At 37.2% G+C, this 16,378-nt stretch overlaps 1 protein-coding gene and 1 pseudogene across 3 annotated transcripts in view; one reads left to right on the top strand and one right to left on the bottom strand.

Moving 5' to 3' along the window:
- The window catches only part of Col28a1 (collagen type XXVIII alpha 1 chain), a 196,400-nt gene that overhangs the window by 72,911 nt on the left and 107,111 nt on the right, over positions 1 to 16,378 (bottom strand). For all 3 annotated transcript variants that reach the window (XR_007109989.1, XM_047562843.1, XM_047562842.1), the window contains exons 24-26: positions 13,788 to 13,856; positions 13,379 to 13,447; positions 185 to 253 (exon numbers count right to left, since the gene is read on the bottom strand). Coding sequence is in view for 2 of the 3 variants with exons in the window: in XM_047562843.1 (XP_047418799.1) it covers positions 185 to 253; positions 13,379 to 13,447; positions 13,788 to 13,856 (207 nt within the window). In the remaining variant the exon portion in view is untranslated. The remainder of the gene's footprint in view (positions 1 to 184; positions 254 to 13,378; positions 13,448 to 13,787; positions 13,857 to 16,378) is intronic.
- Positions 2,761 to 4,446, top strand: LOC124990454 (THO complex subunit 3-like; annotated as a pseudogene).

Here is a 16,378-nt window from a genome sequence, read left to right as displayed (position 1 = left end):
AATTTTAGAAGGAGGTTTTGACTGCCATGTATCACATAAGATCAGGTGTAGAATTTTCCACTTGCATTATTGGGTTGGTGTTCAAAAGTTTTGGAAGTTGGAGCACTTCAGATTTCTGACTTTCAGATTAGGGATGCTCAACCTGCATCTGACTCTCACACAGAACACAGATCTGAGAACTCACCTTTGGCCCTTGGGTTCCTATTCCCCGAGGCCCAGCGGGACCTGGAGGGCCTCTAACTCCAGGCTCTCCCTAAAAAGACACAATGAATGAAAAGATTAAAAAGAAATCTTGAAGGCATATCTCATAATAAATATGCATTTTCAAAAATATGTTTAAACATTTTTAACACTTGAATTTGATTAAGGTATTGAACCCTTTTCTCCTAAATCACTTTCTTATTTTGACTCTATATGTTATCTCCCTTTGTTTCATTCATTATTTTCTCCACATTTTTTTATTGGTGCATTATGGTTTTACATACAGATAGAATTTGTTGTTATGCAGTTGTACATGCACACAATGTAATAATAAAATTTGGCCTATATCACTCCCCAGCACACATACCCCCCCTTTCCACCCCTTGATCCCTTTTCTTTACTGATCTCCCTTTGATTTTCATGAGATCCACCCCCATCTTTCTTTTCCTTTTTCTCAATAGCTTTTGCATATGAGAGAAAAATATGACCATTGACCTTCTAAGTTTGACTTATTTTCCTTAACATAAGGGTCTCTAGTTCCATCCGTTTTCCTGAAAATGACATAATTTCATTTTTCTCTTTTTTGCCCTTATTCATTTATTTTTATTTGCTTTATTTAGTTACACATGATAGCAGAATGCATTTCGATTCACTGTACACAAATGGAGCACAACTTCTCATTTCTCTGGTTGTTCACAATGCAGCATCACACCATTCGTGCAATCACACACGAATATAGGGTAATAAAGTTTTCATTTATCTTTATGACTGAATAAAACTCCCTTGTGTAGATACATCACATTTTCTTCATCTATTCATCCATCAATGGATACCTAGGCTGATTCCATAGTTTGGCTACTGTGAATTGCACTGCTATAAACATGGGCATGCATGTATCGCTGTAGCATGATGATGTTAACACTTCAGGATAAAGGCTGAGGACTGGTATAGGTGGGTCACGGCGACTCTATGCCTAGTCTTTTGAGAAAACTCCAAACTGATTTCCATCGGGGTTGTAGTCATTTATAATCCCACCAACAGTGTAAAACTGTTCCTTTTCCTCTACATCCTCTCCAGCATTTATTATTTGTATACTTGATGACTGCCATTCTGACTGTAGTGAGATAAAATCTCAACATAATTTTGATTTATATTTCCCTAATTGCTAATGGTGTTGAACATTTTTTCATATAGTTATTGACCATTTGTATTTCTTCTTTTGAGAAGTGTGTGTTTAATTCATTTGTCCCTTTATTTATTGGGTTATTTGATTTTTGGTATACATTTTTTGAGTTATTTATATATTTTAGATATTAATTCTCTGTCAGAGAAGCAGCGAGCAAAAATTTTCTCCCATTCTGTAGATTTTTTTCTTCACGTTCTTGTTTCCTTTGCCATGCAAAAGCTTTTTAATTTGATGCCATTCAATTTATTAACTCTTGGCATTATTTCCTGATCTTTAGGGGTCCTACTGAGAAAGTCATTGCCTTTACTTATATGCTAGAGTGTTGACCCTGTGTGTGTGTGTGTGTGTGTGTGTGTGTGTGTGTGTGTGTGTGTTTTAAGTATAGCATAATTTCTGGTCTAATTCCTAGACCAGAGTTGATTTTTGTGCAGGGTGAGAGATAAGAGTCTAGTTTCATTCTTCTATATATGGATAACCACTTTTCTCAGCACCATGTGTTTAAAAGGCTGTATTTTCTTCAATGTATATTTTTGGTCTCTTTGTCAAGAATCAGATGACTGTAGATATATGGGTTTGTCTCTGTGTCTTCTATTCTGTATCAATGGTCTGTGTGTCTGTTTTTATTCCGGTACCATGCAGTTTTTGTTACCATAGCTCTGTTCCCTTTGTCTCATTTCTTATTGCCATTTGTACAATATTTAAAGCATCTAATAAAGGTCCATTTTAAATCAATCAAGTTAATTAACTTCTCAGCAACATTAATTATGTACTTTTTTTCAGAACACCCTTTTCTAGATTTTGGGAAAGTAATTACTGCTACTGTGAAGAGAGGACAAAAGAGGACAGGAGAATACAAAGCAGCCGTTAACCGCTATAACCACAGCCTGAACTAGTTCCTGTTACTATTGTAAGCAACAAAAATTACACTATTTGAATTAGGGATTGGCTCCATGATATTTGTGCCCTAGAGTGATTATGATCACAGGGTACGTTCTATAAAACCTTTTCTGTTTCTCCAAGATGTGGCAGTTTCATAAGAGAAAACCACCAGTATTACCAGAAAAGTGATGGGATCCAATAAACAAATTTCAGGCCCCCGTGCTTACAGTCTCCCTGATATGCTAATGATAGAAAGAAGCAGGAAAATAAAAATTGCTTCATTAATCACCTTCTGTATGCCCAAAATTATGCTAGGCATGTCCATGTATGTCATTTGATATTAGTTAGTATCCACAACAACCCTGATTACCATGATGATTAGTTTACCCAAATTCAGTAAATTTATCAGATATGAGGAGATAAAAATCTGTATTTCATAGGAATAAGAATGATGTGGTGCAAAGCACAAGACTGCTCCTTTCCCCATATCTAGCATGGGGTAGGCACTTGGAGATGGTCAGCTTGCCAACCTGCTTTTTTCAGGAGGAAACAAAAATTTGTTCAGATAAAGCCTAGCTAGGCAATGTGGAGAAACAGGAACCCTCACGAGAGATAGCACAGCTCTTTGGAAACAGTTTGGCAATTTCTTTAAAAGTTCAATATATATTTACCACATGATCCAGCAATCTCACTTCTAGGTATACATCCAAGTAAAATAAAAACACATGTCCACGTAGAGTCCTTCAAATGAATGACCTTAGCAGCATTATTTATAGTAGCTTGAAACTGGAAACAACCTACTGCCATTAGCTAGCAAGTGGATAGAAAATGTGCTAAGGCACGAACTACAGATTATGCTAGAATGTGAAATATGCCTTAATAAAAAAAAAAAGTTACAAAGATAAAAAGGAAAAACCACGTTTTGAATTTCTATTTTTCCAAGATCTTTGCCTTTCTAAAATACTACTAGTAAAACCAGAAGGGGTCACTTTAAAACCATACTTTATTATTAACTTAATTGTCTTAATCTCTACTCTCTGATTATGTACTTCTCTTTTGCCAATAGGCAAAATGATCCGGGTTTCCTATCTCCATCCCTTCCACTCAGTGCTTGGGGACTTGTGAGACTCCAGGTACTAATTGTCTCTTTAACACCTCTCTACTACTGACTTCCAAGTTCCTCCCAGTTTAAATGATCATTTAACTGGCCCAGGCACGACGGCCCCCTGGCGCAGGCCTGTCGGGCTACATGCTCAGGATGCAGGAGCTGTGCCAGCGCCACAGCAAGATGTACACATCCCCGCACACAGTGACAAGGTGCACTCAGTGGCCTGGAGCTGCGATGGGCGTTGCTTAGCCTCTGGATCCTTTGACAAGACAGCCAGTGTCTTCTTGCTGCAGAAGGACCTATCGGTCAAAGAAGACAACTATTGGGGACATGGGGATGGCGTGGATAAGCTTTGTTGACTTCCCAGTAATCCTGATCTCTTTGTCACTGCATCTGGTGATAAAACCATTGGCATCTGGGATGTGAGGACTACAAAATGCATTGCCACTGTAAACACTAAAGGAGAACATTAATATCTGCTAGAGTCCTGAAGGTCGACCATTGCTATAGGCAATAAGGAGGATGTAGTGACCTTTATCCATGCCAAGACACATCATTCCAAGGCAGAGGAGCAGTTCAAGTTTGAGGTCAATGAAATTTCCTGGAACAATGACAATAACACGTTCTTCTTGACAAATGGCAATGGTTCTATCAACATCCTCAACTATCCAGAGCTGAAGCCTGTGCAGTCAATCAACGCCCATCCTTCCAATTGCATCTGTATCAAGTTTGACCCTATGGGGAAATACTTTGCTGCAGGAAGTGTAGATGCTTTGGTTAGCCTCTGGGATGTGGATGAGTTAGTATGTGTATGGTGCTTTTCCAGCCTGGATTGGCCTTTGAGGACCCTCAGTTTTAGCCATGATGGGAAAACCTGGCATCAGCCTCAGAGGATCATTTTATTGACATAGCTGAAGTACAGACAGGCAACAAACTATAGGAAGTGCAGTGTGAGTCCCCAACCTTCACTGTGACTTGGCTCCCCAAAAGACCTCTGCTGGCATTTGCCTGTGATGACAGCAGCCAGGAAGCTAGGACTGTGAAGCTGTTTGGGCTTCCTAATGATTCCTGAGAGGGGGACCTGATAAAGCAAGGTGAACCACATGTTGAAAATTGTTGAACTGTGATGACTAAATGAGAGTTCATCTCATTTATCTTTCTACTTTTGTATATGCTTAGTTTTTATAACAAACTTCTTTTAATAACATTTTTAAAAATCCATGAATAATATCTAGCAAAAATCTCACCAATAAGCATGATCAAGTACTATCATAATATTTACCCTTCATAAGGAGAAGAATACATGATCTGAAAGATTTTTTATATGGCCAAAGGTGAGGAACACTCAAGTAGATTAACATTATTGGTAAAACTTACACGTATGTCATGCACTCTTGGTAGGTACCAAATGTTCCTAATTTTTAAAAAATTAAGGATATAGCAAGAAGGCAAGATTTTTTTTTTGAAAGTAGTATTTAAGAATTTAACACTCTACTATTCAATTCATGAAAATTTCCTTGTGGTGATTTTAGTTAAAATCCTCCTTCTTGGTTAATTTAATCATATTAACATATACACATACACGTGCGCATGTACACACACACACACACACACACACACACACGAAACCAAGTGGGAAAAATGGTTAAAATGGATTATGAGTCTGTATGAGGCCAAATCTCCCAGTGACCAGTTGTTGTTACTCACTCTTTCTTCATATTCTCTTATTCTCACTCCACATTAAGGTTATCTGAAGGTTAACTGCAGTAAGGCAGCTGACCCTGAAGATGCTTTATTGTCCTTTCTGTCCTGCAGCCTTTCCAATGAGCTCAAAGATGTGATCTATGTCATCTGTAGTATTTCAGGGTGCTCCTCAATTTCCTAGTCTTATCCATTTAACTGCAGACAAATAGCTATGTTTCACCTATTGAAATAATCTTTTGTGCATTTCAATCTATGATAACGTAATCTGATATTCATCTATTTTATGAAACTGATAGACTTAAACCAAAGTTTAACAGTCTGCAGAGGCTAGAGTTGTTCTACGATGTATATGTACCATACTCTCAATTGTTGAGAGTATCAGGCATTTAATGAAGTGCAAATACACAGAGATAATGGCTCTCCACTATAGTGGAGACTTTGAAAACGTGTCAAGTCTCTTGTTTCATGGGCCATGAGTCCACTTTAGGTCGTGATGCCTTGTGAATGTAAGCAAGAAGAGTGTGGACAAGTGTCTTTGCCAGCAGCTTTAGTGCCTAAATAGAAGTGTGTTTACCTGTCATATTTTCAGATATGCACTTTGTTATAAGTGGACAGAGTGACATTCTCAAGTAAAGGAAATTACAATAGATTCTTGCATGGCTAGCTGGACTTAAGTTTTCCATATAACATCTGAGGGTTGTTGGAACCTGTAGAGGGAGCCCTTGTACTAGGAGACAATGGACAGAACTGAGAGCGAATTCTGGAGTTTCCATTTATAACTACATCCATCAAGTTCATAGGACCACAGCCCAAGTTCCACTCCTATCTGTCTTCACTTCCTTAAGAAAAGAATCACTGTTTAGATGACCTCACACTTCCTCTTGGCTCAGAAAGTGACTCAAGATGGGAGATATTCCTCTCATTTTCACTGGAAATGGACAAATTTAGGACTGTCTGCTGTATTTGTTCATGTGAATGAATCTGTGAAGGTTTTACCTAAAACATAACTTTGAAGAGTGATTAATTTATTAATCACTCCTTAAAAACATATACTATTTTATGATACTATAATAAGCATATATCAAAACCATCACCTTTTAAAAAAAAGAAAAAGAAATCAGGCACACTATCACATGCATTTTCTCATTAGCAAATCTCTGCTTTGGTTAATATTGAAATTATGATTATAAATAATAATGAACATTTATTAACTGTATTATGTAGCAAGTATTCATCATTTATTATCTTAGCTGATCCTATTAATATCAAATTATTCCATTTTATAGGTAAGGAAACTAAGGCTACAGAGGGTTCATGAACTGCCCAAACTCATGCCACCTGACACAAGTCAATCCCAGGTATAATACCAAGCCTATTTCCCATTGTGATGTTGGCTAGATCTATATGCAAGGTGCTAACTTCACTGATTTTCTTTTAGCTGCTATTTAATGCAAAGACGACAGCAATGTGGCTGTGGAAGTTCTTTTCCTACCTTAAGTCAATCATATGCTCAAGGAGAAGTAGACATGCTGGGTTATACAAATTCATCTGGGATTATAAGAGGCCCACAACACCTGAACAGGTAGCCAGCTGCCTCAGGGTTCCATATTCCTTCCATTGCCATTTCTCAACTTTGTGGTTTACCCCAAGGTCTGCATTAGTCTAACACCACACATCCCACCCACACAAATTCTTAATCTCTCTTTTTATCCATTCCACAATGTGCTTAATTTGGCAGAGTAAAGTATACCGTGACTACTAACTATAATACTTTCATATATTAGAATTCATAAAAATGTCTTTTATGCATTATTCCATTAAATTCTCAGAATAACCCTGTGAAGTAGGCATTATTATCCCCAATCACAGATGAGAGTGCTAAGCCTCAGGAATATTCAATGACTTGCTGAGGTCACACAACTAAAAAGTGGCAGAGGTTTCAGGACAGAGCAATGATAAGTTAATAACCCATTATTATATCTTACATATTTTATAAAATTTAAATATAATATTTGAGTAAATAATTAGCTCATTAAACTATCTCCCCCTACCTCAACTCACACACATTAACAAAGCTTTAGTTATAATCTCTTCCTTTGTTTGTGCCAATTAAGTCCAGGATACTCTTTGAGAGGACTATGAAAGCAACTTACAGTTGTTCAAAAGGAGATTTCATGCTTTTTCACTTAGGGGACAATAAAAACCAAATGAAATTCACTGTGAAAAGAATCACTCTTAAGAATTTTTCAAAGAATGGTACTCTGAAGATTCTACTAACTGGTGAATCCAAGGAGTGATGAGTTTTAAAATAAGGTAGGGGAAGTCAAAGTGATGACTAACATCTGCTTGATGTTCTTTCTTTCTAGCTTTTAAACATAATTAAGATATAACTACTCAGTCCTCAACTTTCACAAACCTAAGTACCACTCTGGAATGAATTATGTAATTCAGCATATGTCACAGTTTAGTAACTCTTGAATACCTCCCTGTGGTTGCCAGCATTGGCAATGGAAAACTTAAAGGTTCTATTCTAAGTTTACAGACATAACCCAGGTCCTGGCCATGAGCACTGACTAATGACTCGCTACTGTCATATCACCCAGTCATTTCTCACTGACAACTTTTGATATGAAGAGGGAAACAATGACAATTACCAGCATGACCATTATAGGGATGAAGAAATAATTAAGAAGATGCTAGAAAACACAGTATTCAAATTGCTATCAGGTTTCCTTTGGTATTTTCTCAACTTTAAATTTCAAAGTATTTGCAATAATTTCAATTCTTCAAATCAATTTCTCTCCTAGAACTTTAATATCCACCCAAAATATCCCTGATAATTTTAAAACTTGCTTTAGGATTTTTGGGCATTTGTTTTTTAGTGTTTCTTCCTTATCTGAAAATCAACTCATATGATTTCTGGTGCCAAGAATCTCTTGGAGAAAGTCTTTCTCATTTAGGTGAGTTAGAAACCTTGAAAACAGGAACACTGGTAGTGCCACAAATGAAAAGAGAAGTGCAAGCTCTCTGGTACTCATTCTCAATATAATTTTCCACGGGGGACAAGTTTCTCCAGTCTGCATTATTAAAAATAAAAATGTGTTGAACAGGATGTGGGCAGCGGATGTTCAGGGGATTTAATGTGCATCTCCAGGGCCACAGGGAAAGGATGCATGTACTCCTGGGAAGAAAATGCAATGGAGGGAAATAGCAAGAGGAGATGAAATCAATACTGAAAGTCATAAGGTAACCTGGAGTGAGCTCAGACTTTAGGCATTGTACATACAACTGAATCAGGGAGTCACCTTGAAAAGTCACTTAGTCAAGTTTTCCTGGTCTTGAATTTGACCTTTTCTGAAACCTACAGGTCAAATTGCCTGACATTCAAACTTTATATGGCTCTGGCTTTAATTAGCCCTCTTTTGAGATTATGGTCTGGCCTGTAGCAATTTTGCAGGCATATTATAGGGAGGTGGGTTTCAAGTCCACTTGGAGTTAAAGACCCTTAACTTCATTATCGTTAAGCCAGGCTTCTTTGTCAGGCCTCTTCAAAATGGAGTTCCTTGTCCAGTCCATGTCTGCCAATGAAATCCACAAATTCCTAATGCATCTGTGTGAATCGGTCCTCTGTTCGATCACTGCCTGTTGGTGGTGTGCACATATGTGAGCCATTGCAGAGAACAGAGGGGCAATTCAGATGCTGGGAACATTTTTAGAATAATGATACTCAGTGGAATTTTCACATGGACTTGCATTTTAATTTATGACTATGGGTCACTTTCATCAAATAAAGCATGTATTTACAATATTCAAACATTTAAAGTTTTGGGAAAATGTTTAACTCTTTTGGGTTTGAGTGTATGCTTCTAAGGTTTGTGTAATATAGGTTTTGACAATGGAAAAGCTAGAATAGAAAGGAAAACAATCCAACTGCACAGAGGTGAGATGGTTAGAAGATGGACAGCATTAGAGATTGAGCCTCTGTAGATCAAGGTAAGTCACTCTCTCTGCTTTGACCTATTCACCCATTTAGTCTCTCATTCATTCATCATATTCATGGTCTTCCTCCTACACAAAACATAGTATCAAAAATGTTGAAAGAGGTAAGTTGTTCAACCTTCCTGGTCTTGATTTCCTCATCTATAAAACAGGGGAGTTGTTAAAAATGCCATGATGTTTGGGAAATATTTAGGTAATATATAATAATTATAATTATAATAATTCTAAGAACAACAATCCAGTAAGTCTTTTCTGTCCACAGATGTTATTCTAACTATTTAATGGTTTAAAAAGTAGTCTTTTGAAGGCTCCCAAATCCTGATTAAATTTAAGGACTGGCCTAAGATAAACCATTCCAGTGCTTTGTGGGAAGGCCGAGACTTTCCCTGTGAGGAGCTAGGACACTGAGAGGACTGAAAGAACTAAGAGAAGAGGTGCGAGGCATCTGGACTTCCGGAGGTCAGGAGAGCCACCTTCTATTCTACTTCTGCAAGGCCAGAAACAAACTCTTAGGTCAGACACAGAAAATCAGCCCTTGGGCTACATGTACCTCATGGGTCCTCAGGGAGTGACAATTCAAGAGCAAAGAATTATCTACAGCTTCTAAAAAGGATATGAGATGTCATGCTTGTCCTTAAATCATCAAGAGTCTTCCTAAAGTCTCCAGGGCCCCAGTGAAGAAAAGCAGACTGTGATGGGTACAGTCTTTGAACTAACCTTCCCCATCAGTGAGCCAGAGAGTGGGTCCAGGCATAGGAGACCGAAGGAACTCCTCCCACTAACAAGAAACCAACTGTCAATTCCTCTTCCCAGAATGTTTTGCAAGTGTATTTTACAATTATATCTACTGTATCCTTGAAAGTTCTTACTAGAAATTTTGAAATAGCTCCAAAGGTCTTGTCAAAATTTGAATTAAATTCAAGGTGGAAGGACTGTAACCACGAATACTGTAGAAAATTTTCCACTTGGGAAAAGTCATAGAGTACCACAAGAGTGCTAGATGTCAGGGATTGCATTTATGTGTTTTAAAACATAAAAACTTTGATTCTAATGCCTGTATCATATGCTAAACACATGTGACCTTAACCAAATATCACAAAAACCTACCATAAATTAATCGTCAACCTTAATAGCTTCCTTATTTCAAAACACATTTGTTTTGCAAGTTAAAGCCTTAAGGCCAAGATTTTAAGGTAACTACACAGAGTTTAAATGAAAAACATACCAGGATATACATACCTATATAATCTCTCTTTCCCTCTCCCTCGCCTTCTCCAACATACTTAGTTTCTCTGTCATTTTAACTCAAAATCGAAGCATACAAATTTGGCACACATTTGAGTCCTCAGCTTTTTGCTGTCATTGATAATTTTTGCTATTTTGAGTCTCACCTCCATTTTATCAGAGGAACATAGATAACTGGAATTAGTGTTTCAAATTCTCTCCCATCCTTTACCAGTTTGTGTGTGTGTGTGTGTGTGTGTGTGTGTTTCCAGATGTTTTCTTCAGGAAAAAAGTCACAAGGCCGCTATAAAAAAAAAGAAGAGCTGATACTTGCTTTCAAAATTTCCTTCAAGTTTATGATCCAAGTTCCTAAGATTCTAAGACCAGTTCACTCCCCTAACATCTTCTGGGGCTGGACTTGTTGTCTAGGTTATCACACTTTCCACAGGAAGAGACAAGAGGCAATGAAGAGAAGGAAAAGGCACCTCAGAGGGAGGCAGTGAACAGAGAGAGGCAGGTCTTGGCTAATGCTCCTTCTGTCCCTTCTACCCGCAGCTGGAAGCCAGATGAAGCTGCTATTTCCACTCAGTCTCCCGTGTGGGTTAACAAAGGCAAGAGAGTCTCACCCATGACACATCTTCTGGCAACACATTGGCCATTTCAAAAAAAAATTAAAAAGCAGTATGAAGTCTTGCAAGTAACACCTTTTTTTCTTGGTGTTTTAAAATATACATATATATTAAAAGCAAATATAAGAAGCTTTTAGAGGGAACTGCATATGAAATCACTCAGCAAATACTTTAGTCTATATCTGGGGATTGAACTCAGGGGCACTGAACCACTGAGCCACATCCCCAGACCTATTTAGTGTTTTATTTAGAGGTAGGGTCTCACTGAGTTGCTTAATGCCTTGCTTTTGCTGAGGCTGGCCTCGAGCTTTCAATCCTCCTGTTTCAGTCTCCCAAGTCACTGGGATTAAAGGCATGTGCCACCACACCTGCTAGTCTGTATCTTAAATAGAGTGGAATATTCACAAGAATCCAATTTTTAAATGTTCTTCACCTGTGCCTAAGTAACTGCCTTTATTGTTAATGCTAAATGTAAAGCAGTAACATAATAGTAAAATTTAATATAACATAATACATAAGACATTCATAATAATCTACTTCATGAAAATATAAATGATCATGTTTCAATTGGAATATGAACACAGTCCAGTATATGTTTAACTTTTTATTTCATGTCTTATTTTAAATAGGAATAAGTTTCTACTTTCCTATAGAAATATTCAGTAAAAAAAATTTATGGATGTTTCGTTCTGAGCAGAAAATAAAGTTTATCTATTGAATTTCTCTTAAACTTTTTTTTAACATTTTGGTTGATACTATACCTTAAAGAAAAAAAAAAAAGAATAGTATCTTAATACCTAATTTGAGTCTGCTCTATTGAAAATGTCAAGACTTATTCAAGGATCTGAGTTAGTCCTAAGTCAGACCAAGCTGGAACCTTGAACAAAGTGTGTCCAGTGTGTTTCCTCTTTGTGGTTCACATTGTACTTGCAGACACATCCTCTCACGGGACTCTCATAATTAACCCAGAAACAGAGAAGGAACCCGTATGAGGATCTCTTTTAGAGATGATGTTAGTGCCATGAGTCTCCAATTTTTTGTTCCACCTGGACAGCAGAGAGGCAAAAAAAAAAAAAAAAAAAAAACAAGATACAAAGACTGGCATGGAGTACATATAATATCTTCTCTCACTAGAAACCTAGAAGCATGAGAAAAACTAAGTGAGCAATTATATTGGGGTGTTCTCTCTTTGGAATTATACTGATCATTCATTCATTTTTCCATTCATTCAACAGATCACAGGGCTCCTAATGGGTGGCACACCTAGTTCTGCCAGGAAATAAGGAGAGAACATACAAAGAGCCATCCTTTAGGAAAACTTACATTCTCATGGAATATGCAGAGCAGTAAATGAGCACAAACATCTCAGAAAGTGATCCATTCCACCAGGAAATACACAGAGGGGAGGGAAGTGATAGTGATAGTTTTTTGTATGATAGATGGAAGAGGTGAGATTTGAGCTAAGACATGAAGAACTGGCCATCCCAGCAGAGTCAAGGCCCTGAAGCAAAAAAGAGCTGCAACAGGGTAGGCCAGAAGGGCAGAAGGGAGAAGTAGACAGAAGCTGTGTCAGGGTCTGAAGGGCCTCCAAGGCCAGGGAAAGTGGGTGAAGTTTGTTCTAGGTGCCAAGAAAGTCACCAAGTTATATCCCATGAGGAATGGAATATGATCTGATTTGTAGTTTTAAAAGACCATTCTGCCTGTGAGGTTAACAGGGCAGAATTGGAAGAGGGAAGACCAGTGAAGAGGCCATTTTAATAGGCCAGGCAAAAGATGGATGTGGTCTGCCTCATGGAAGAAGGGGAGATAAGGAACAAAAGTCAAGATATATTCTGAAGCTAGACCTGAGAGTATTTGCCAAAGAACCAGATGTAGAGGAAGAAGAGAGAAGGGGAGGGATCAAGGATAACTTTAGGTCTTCTAACTTGAGCATGGCATAGATGGAAATGCCTTTTACAGGCTTGCAGGGGTGGGGGCGGGTGTCAAGGATTCTATTCTGATTGATACATTAGAGATGTCTATAAGCAATCTAAGAGAAGACATATGATAAGAAACTAGATTCAAGAGGCCTAAGCTTAAGGGAGTGAACTTAGAAATTTGGAAGCCATCAGTACATAGTGATTAAAGCCATAGGACTGGATGAAAGTTCCGAGAGAAAGAGATGATTAGAGGAGAAGGTGGGTTCTGAATTGGACCATAATCTTGGTGCAGATATAGGAAACAGCAAGAGAATGTGAGAATTGCTACCAGAGAAGCAGGAGAAAAACCATATAATCTACATGTTCATAATAGTGCAAGTTCCCCAGGAAGTCCATAGGGGAAGGTAAATAACTCCATCAATTGTTTCAGATACCTCTATTCTTCTCCTATGTTAAATCACTTTCACCAGTCACTTTCCTATAAGTACATTTTTAGAAACTAATATGCTACCTGCTATAAAAATCTCACCTTTGCTCCAGGGTCTCCCACTCCACGTAAACCCATTGGTCCGGGGGGTCCTGGTAATCCTCGAGGTCCCTGAGATAACATCATACGAGGGACAGTGAGCATCCTTGTAGAATGCAATGCTCAGAATAAAGGAGGAAAGGAGGGTGAGAGAATAATATTTTCAACATTACACAGTTGAAAACAATGTATTACATATTTTATAAAGAACTAGAAGAAAGTAGTTTGAATGTTTCCAACATGAAGAAATGATACATATTTAAGGAGATAGAAATACTAATAATCCTGATTTGATTTTATATATTATATACATGTATCGAATTATCCTATTGTACTCCACAAATACAGACAATTACATGTAAGTTTAATATACAAAATTTTTAAGTAAAAAAAGGATAATATCCACACTTACAGCCACACCAGGATAGCCGTCACCTTTGGGTCCTGGAGCACCCTTTTGTCCCTGAGAGCCTTGGGCACCCTAGGTAAATTCCAATACCAGGTGATATCATGAGACTGAAGCATAAAGCACTTGGCAAAACTTAAGCAACACCAACTCAAAATGCCAGAGAAAGATCTGATGGGTACAAAGGAATAATTTGAAAAATGTTAGGAGATAATCCTAGCACATACGGCAACTTGTTACCTCTTCATAAGCCTTATCCACCTGAGCTCAGGGGAAGAAGTACATAGGGAAAACATTGAAACCACTATGAAGTCCTTGACTTGAAACAGAGTTTTCAGGAATTAAAAAATGGCTTATGGGTAATATTTTAATTTTTAAAATAACAAATCGTGTATCATAAATCTGGGAGGAATATTTTAAAATCCAGTAAGCCCAGTGTGAGATGAGCAAAAAGAATACATAGCAAAAATTTCAGTGTGGAATAAGATAACTCTGCATTCCCTACTATCGTGTTAAACCTATCGTCTTCATTCATGGCACCCAAATTACACAGGGGAAAGAATAAACCCAAAGGAAAATGACGGGAGATTTTTTTAAGTTATAAAGGGATGGGACACTGGCAGTTTGTGGTTCACTATCTTGGGAACTAGGAAAAAGTTATAAATATTGCTTTACAAACTTGGGCATCAAAACTTTGAGCAGTAGTCATTCATTTCCCATACAGAGCAAAGGGAGAGGTAATTTTTGTGATTTGGACAGCAAAGTTTTCTGAGATATGTAATTCTCTTACAAATAGAAATCCAAAATATTTCTAACTAGAGTAAAATGGGAGAACAGGAAGAAAAAAATGACTCTTTTAGAAGATTTGTTACATATAAAGTCTATTACACCATGACATTCAATTACTATGGCAACTCTTATAATCACACTTATCAAAGTAAACCACAGTTGCTTTGATAAAGAGGCATTCATGTTTTAAAATATTTTGTTTTTTTACATTAGGAGGAAACTCTAAAAACAGGCAGACTTTTGTTTTTCCAAAACAGAAAAAAATAAACAAGTATTTTCTTTACATACAAGCAAATTTTGAGATCAAAATGCTGCCTAAAATTCAACTCCCTAAAAACTTCCTAATTCTATAAATGAATGGTTGATTAGAGGAAAGAAAAACACTGCATACCTTTAAGGCAATAAAAAAGTTAAATTTATTTTGAAACCATGCAACAGCTGTTTTCTCCCAGTAAATGTAAGAGACTGGTTTTACATGATTAGACTTCTTAAAAATGGTCATCTTTAAGAAATATGTAGCCACTCATAAAAACTTAATGCACGTATCATCAACAAAAACTTAAGATGATTTTTTAAAGATGCATAATAGAAAAAAAGCACAAAATCTTTAGAGAAGGTGAATTTTAGTACATACCCCACTACAGGAAAAAGGTCACTTTTCAGAAGCAACTTTTTATGCTATTCCAATTATATTTAATATAATCTTATTTGTCCCCAAATAAGATTCCCTTTTTTCCCCTTGCTTATACCAGGAAAGGGCCAGCAACGAAATAAAGCAATAACTGCTTCCTGGTTAAGTTGAAAAGAAAAACAAATTGAAATCAAAATTCACTCTCCAATTCTCACTTCTAAGTTCCAAGCAATAATCAATCAGCAGCTGTTATTGATTAACCTCTGCACCCACAGTGCAGGAAAAAAAAAAAAAACAACTTTGAAACAGTTTTAAAACATTTTTTTTCCTAGAGATCTTTGCCCTCTCTCCTGCAAAAATTTCTCTTAGCTGGTTGCTTCGAATGTTAATAGGAAATATCAAGAGAATCAGGGCAGACTTTTATTTTGTACTTTTCACAGTGTGAAGAATTTTGGAATTTTTCCACTTGGCCTTTCAGCACTGGATTCAAGGGAATGTCCTACAAAGTGATTTAGTTTGAAGTCTCTCATTCAAAAGAAATTTGGACAAAGATTGAAATACGGTGTTTTGAAATAGGTCTGAGAGTTCCTTGAAATAGTACACAAAATTCAATTAATATGCCCAAACTTCCATCCGTCAAAGAAGTATGTGACCCTCCAAAAACATAAAAGCCAATGAATTAGGAAATAATGGCAAAAAGAATATCATTAGAGCCCAAAAGATTATGAAAATATTTGGTTGAAAAGCAAATATCTTTAAATACTATCACATACAATGCCAATGATCATCAGCAGGAAACAAGTGGGGCTTAAAACCTTTAGCAGCACATTTAATTAGACTTTATTCTTATTTCAAAGGAAGTACAGAGAGATAAGTATAAATCATGGATTGTGCATACACAGTTATCAAACAAAATGAAAACTGTCACATTGATGTAATTGATCAAAGTCATGTCTACAGTTTCTCACTAGGAAAAAGGAATTTTTAACCAGGCACAGTGGCACATGCCTGTAATCCCAGCAGCTTGGGAGACTAAAGCAAGAGAATCTCAAGTTCAAAGCCATCCTCAGCAAAAGCGAGGCACTAAACAACTCAGTGAGACCATGTGTCTAAATAAAATACAAAATAGGGCTGGGGATGTGGCTCAGTAGTCAAGTGCCCCTGAGTTCAAACCCTA

This window comes from Sciurus carolinensis, chromosome 8 (genome assembly GCF_902686445.1).
Source record: "Sciurus carolinensis chromosome 8, mSciCar1.2, whole genome shotgun sequence".
Lineage (NCBI taxonomy): Eukaryota > Metazoa > Chordata > Mammalia > Rodentia > Sciuridae > Sciurus > Sciurus carolinensis.
This window is presented reverse-complemented; position numbering and strand designations above follow the sequence as displayed.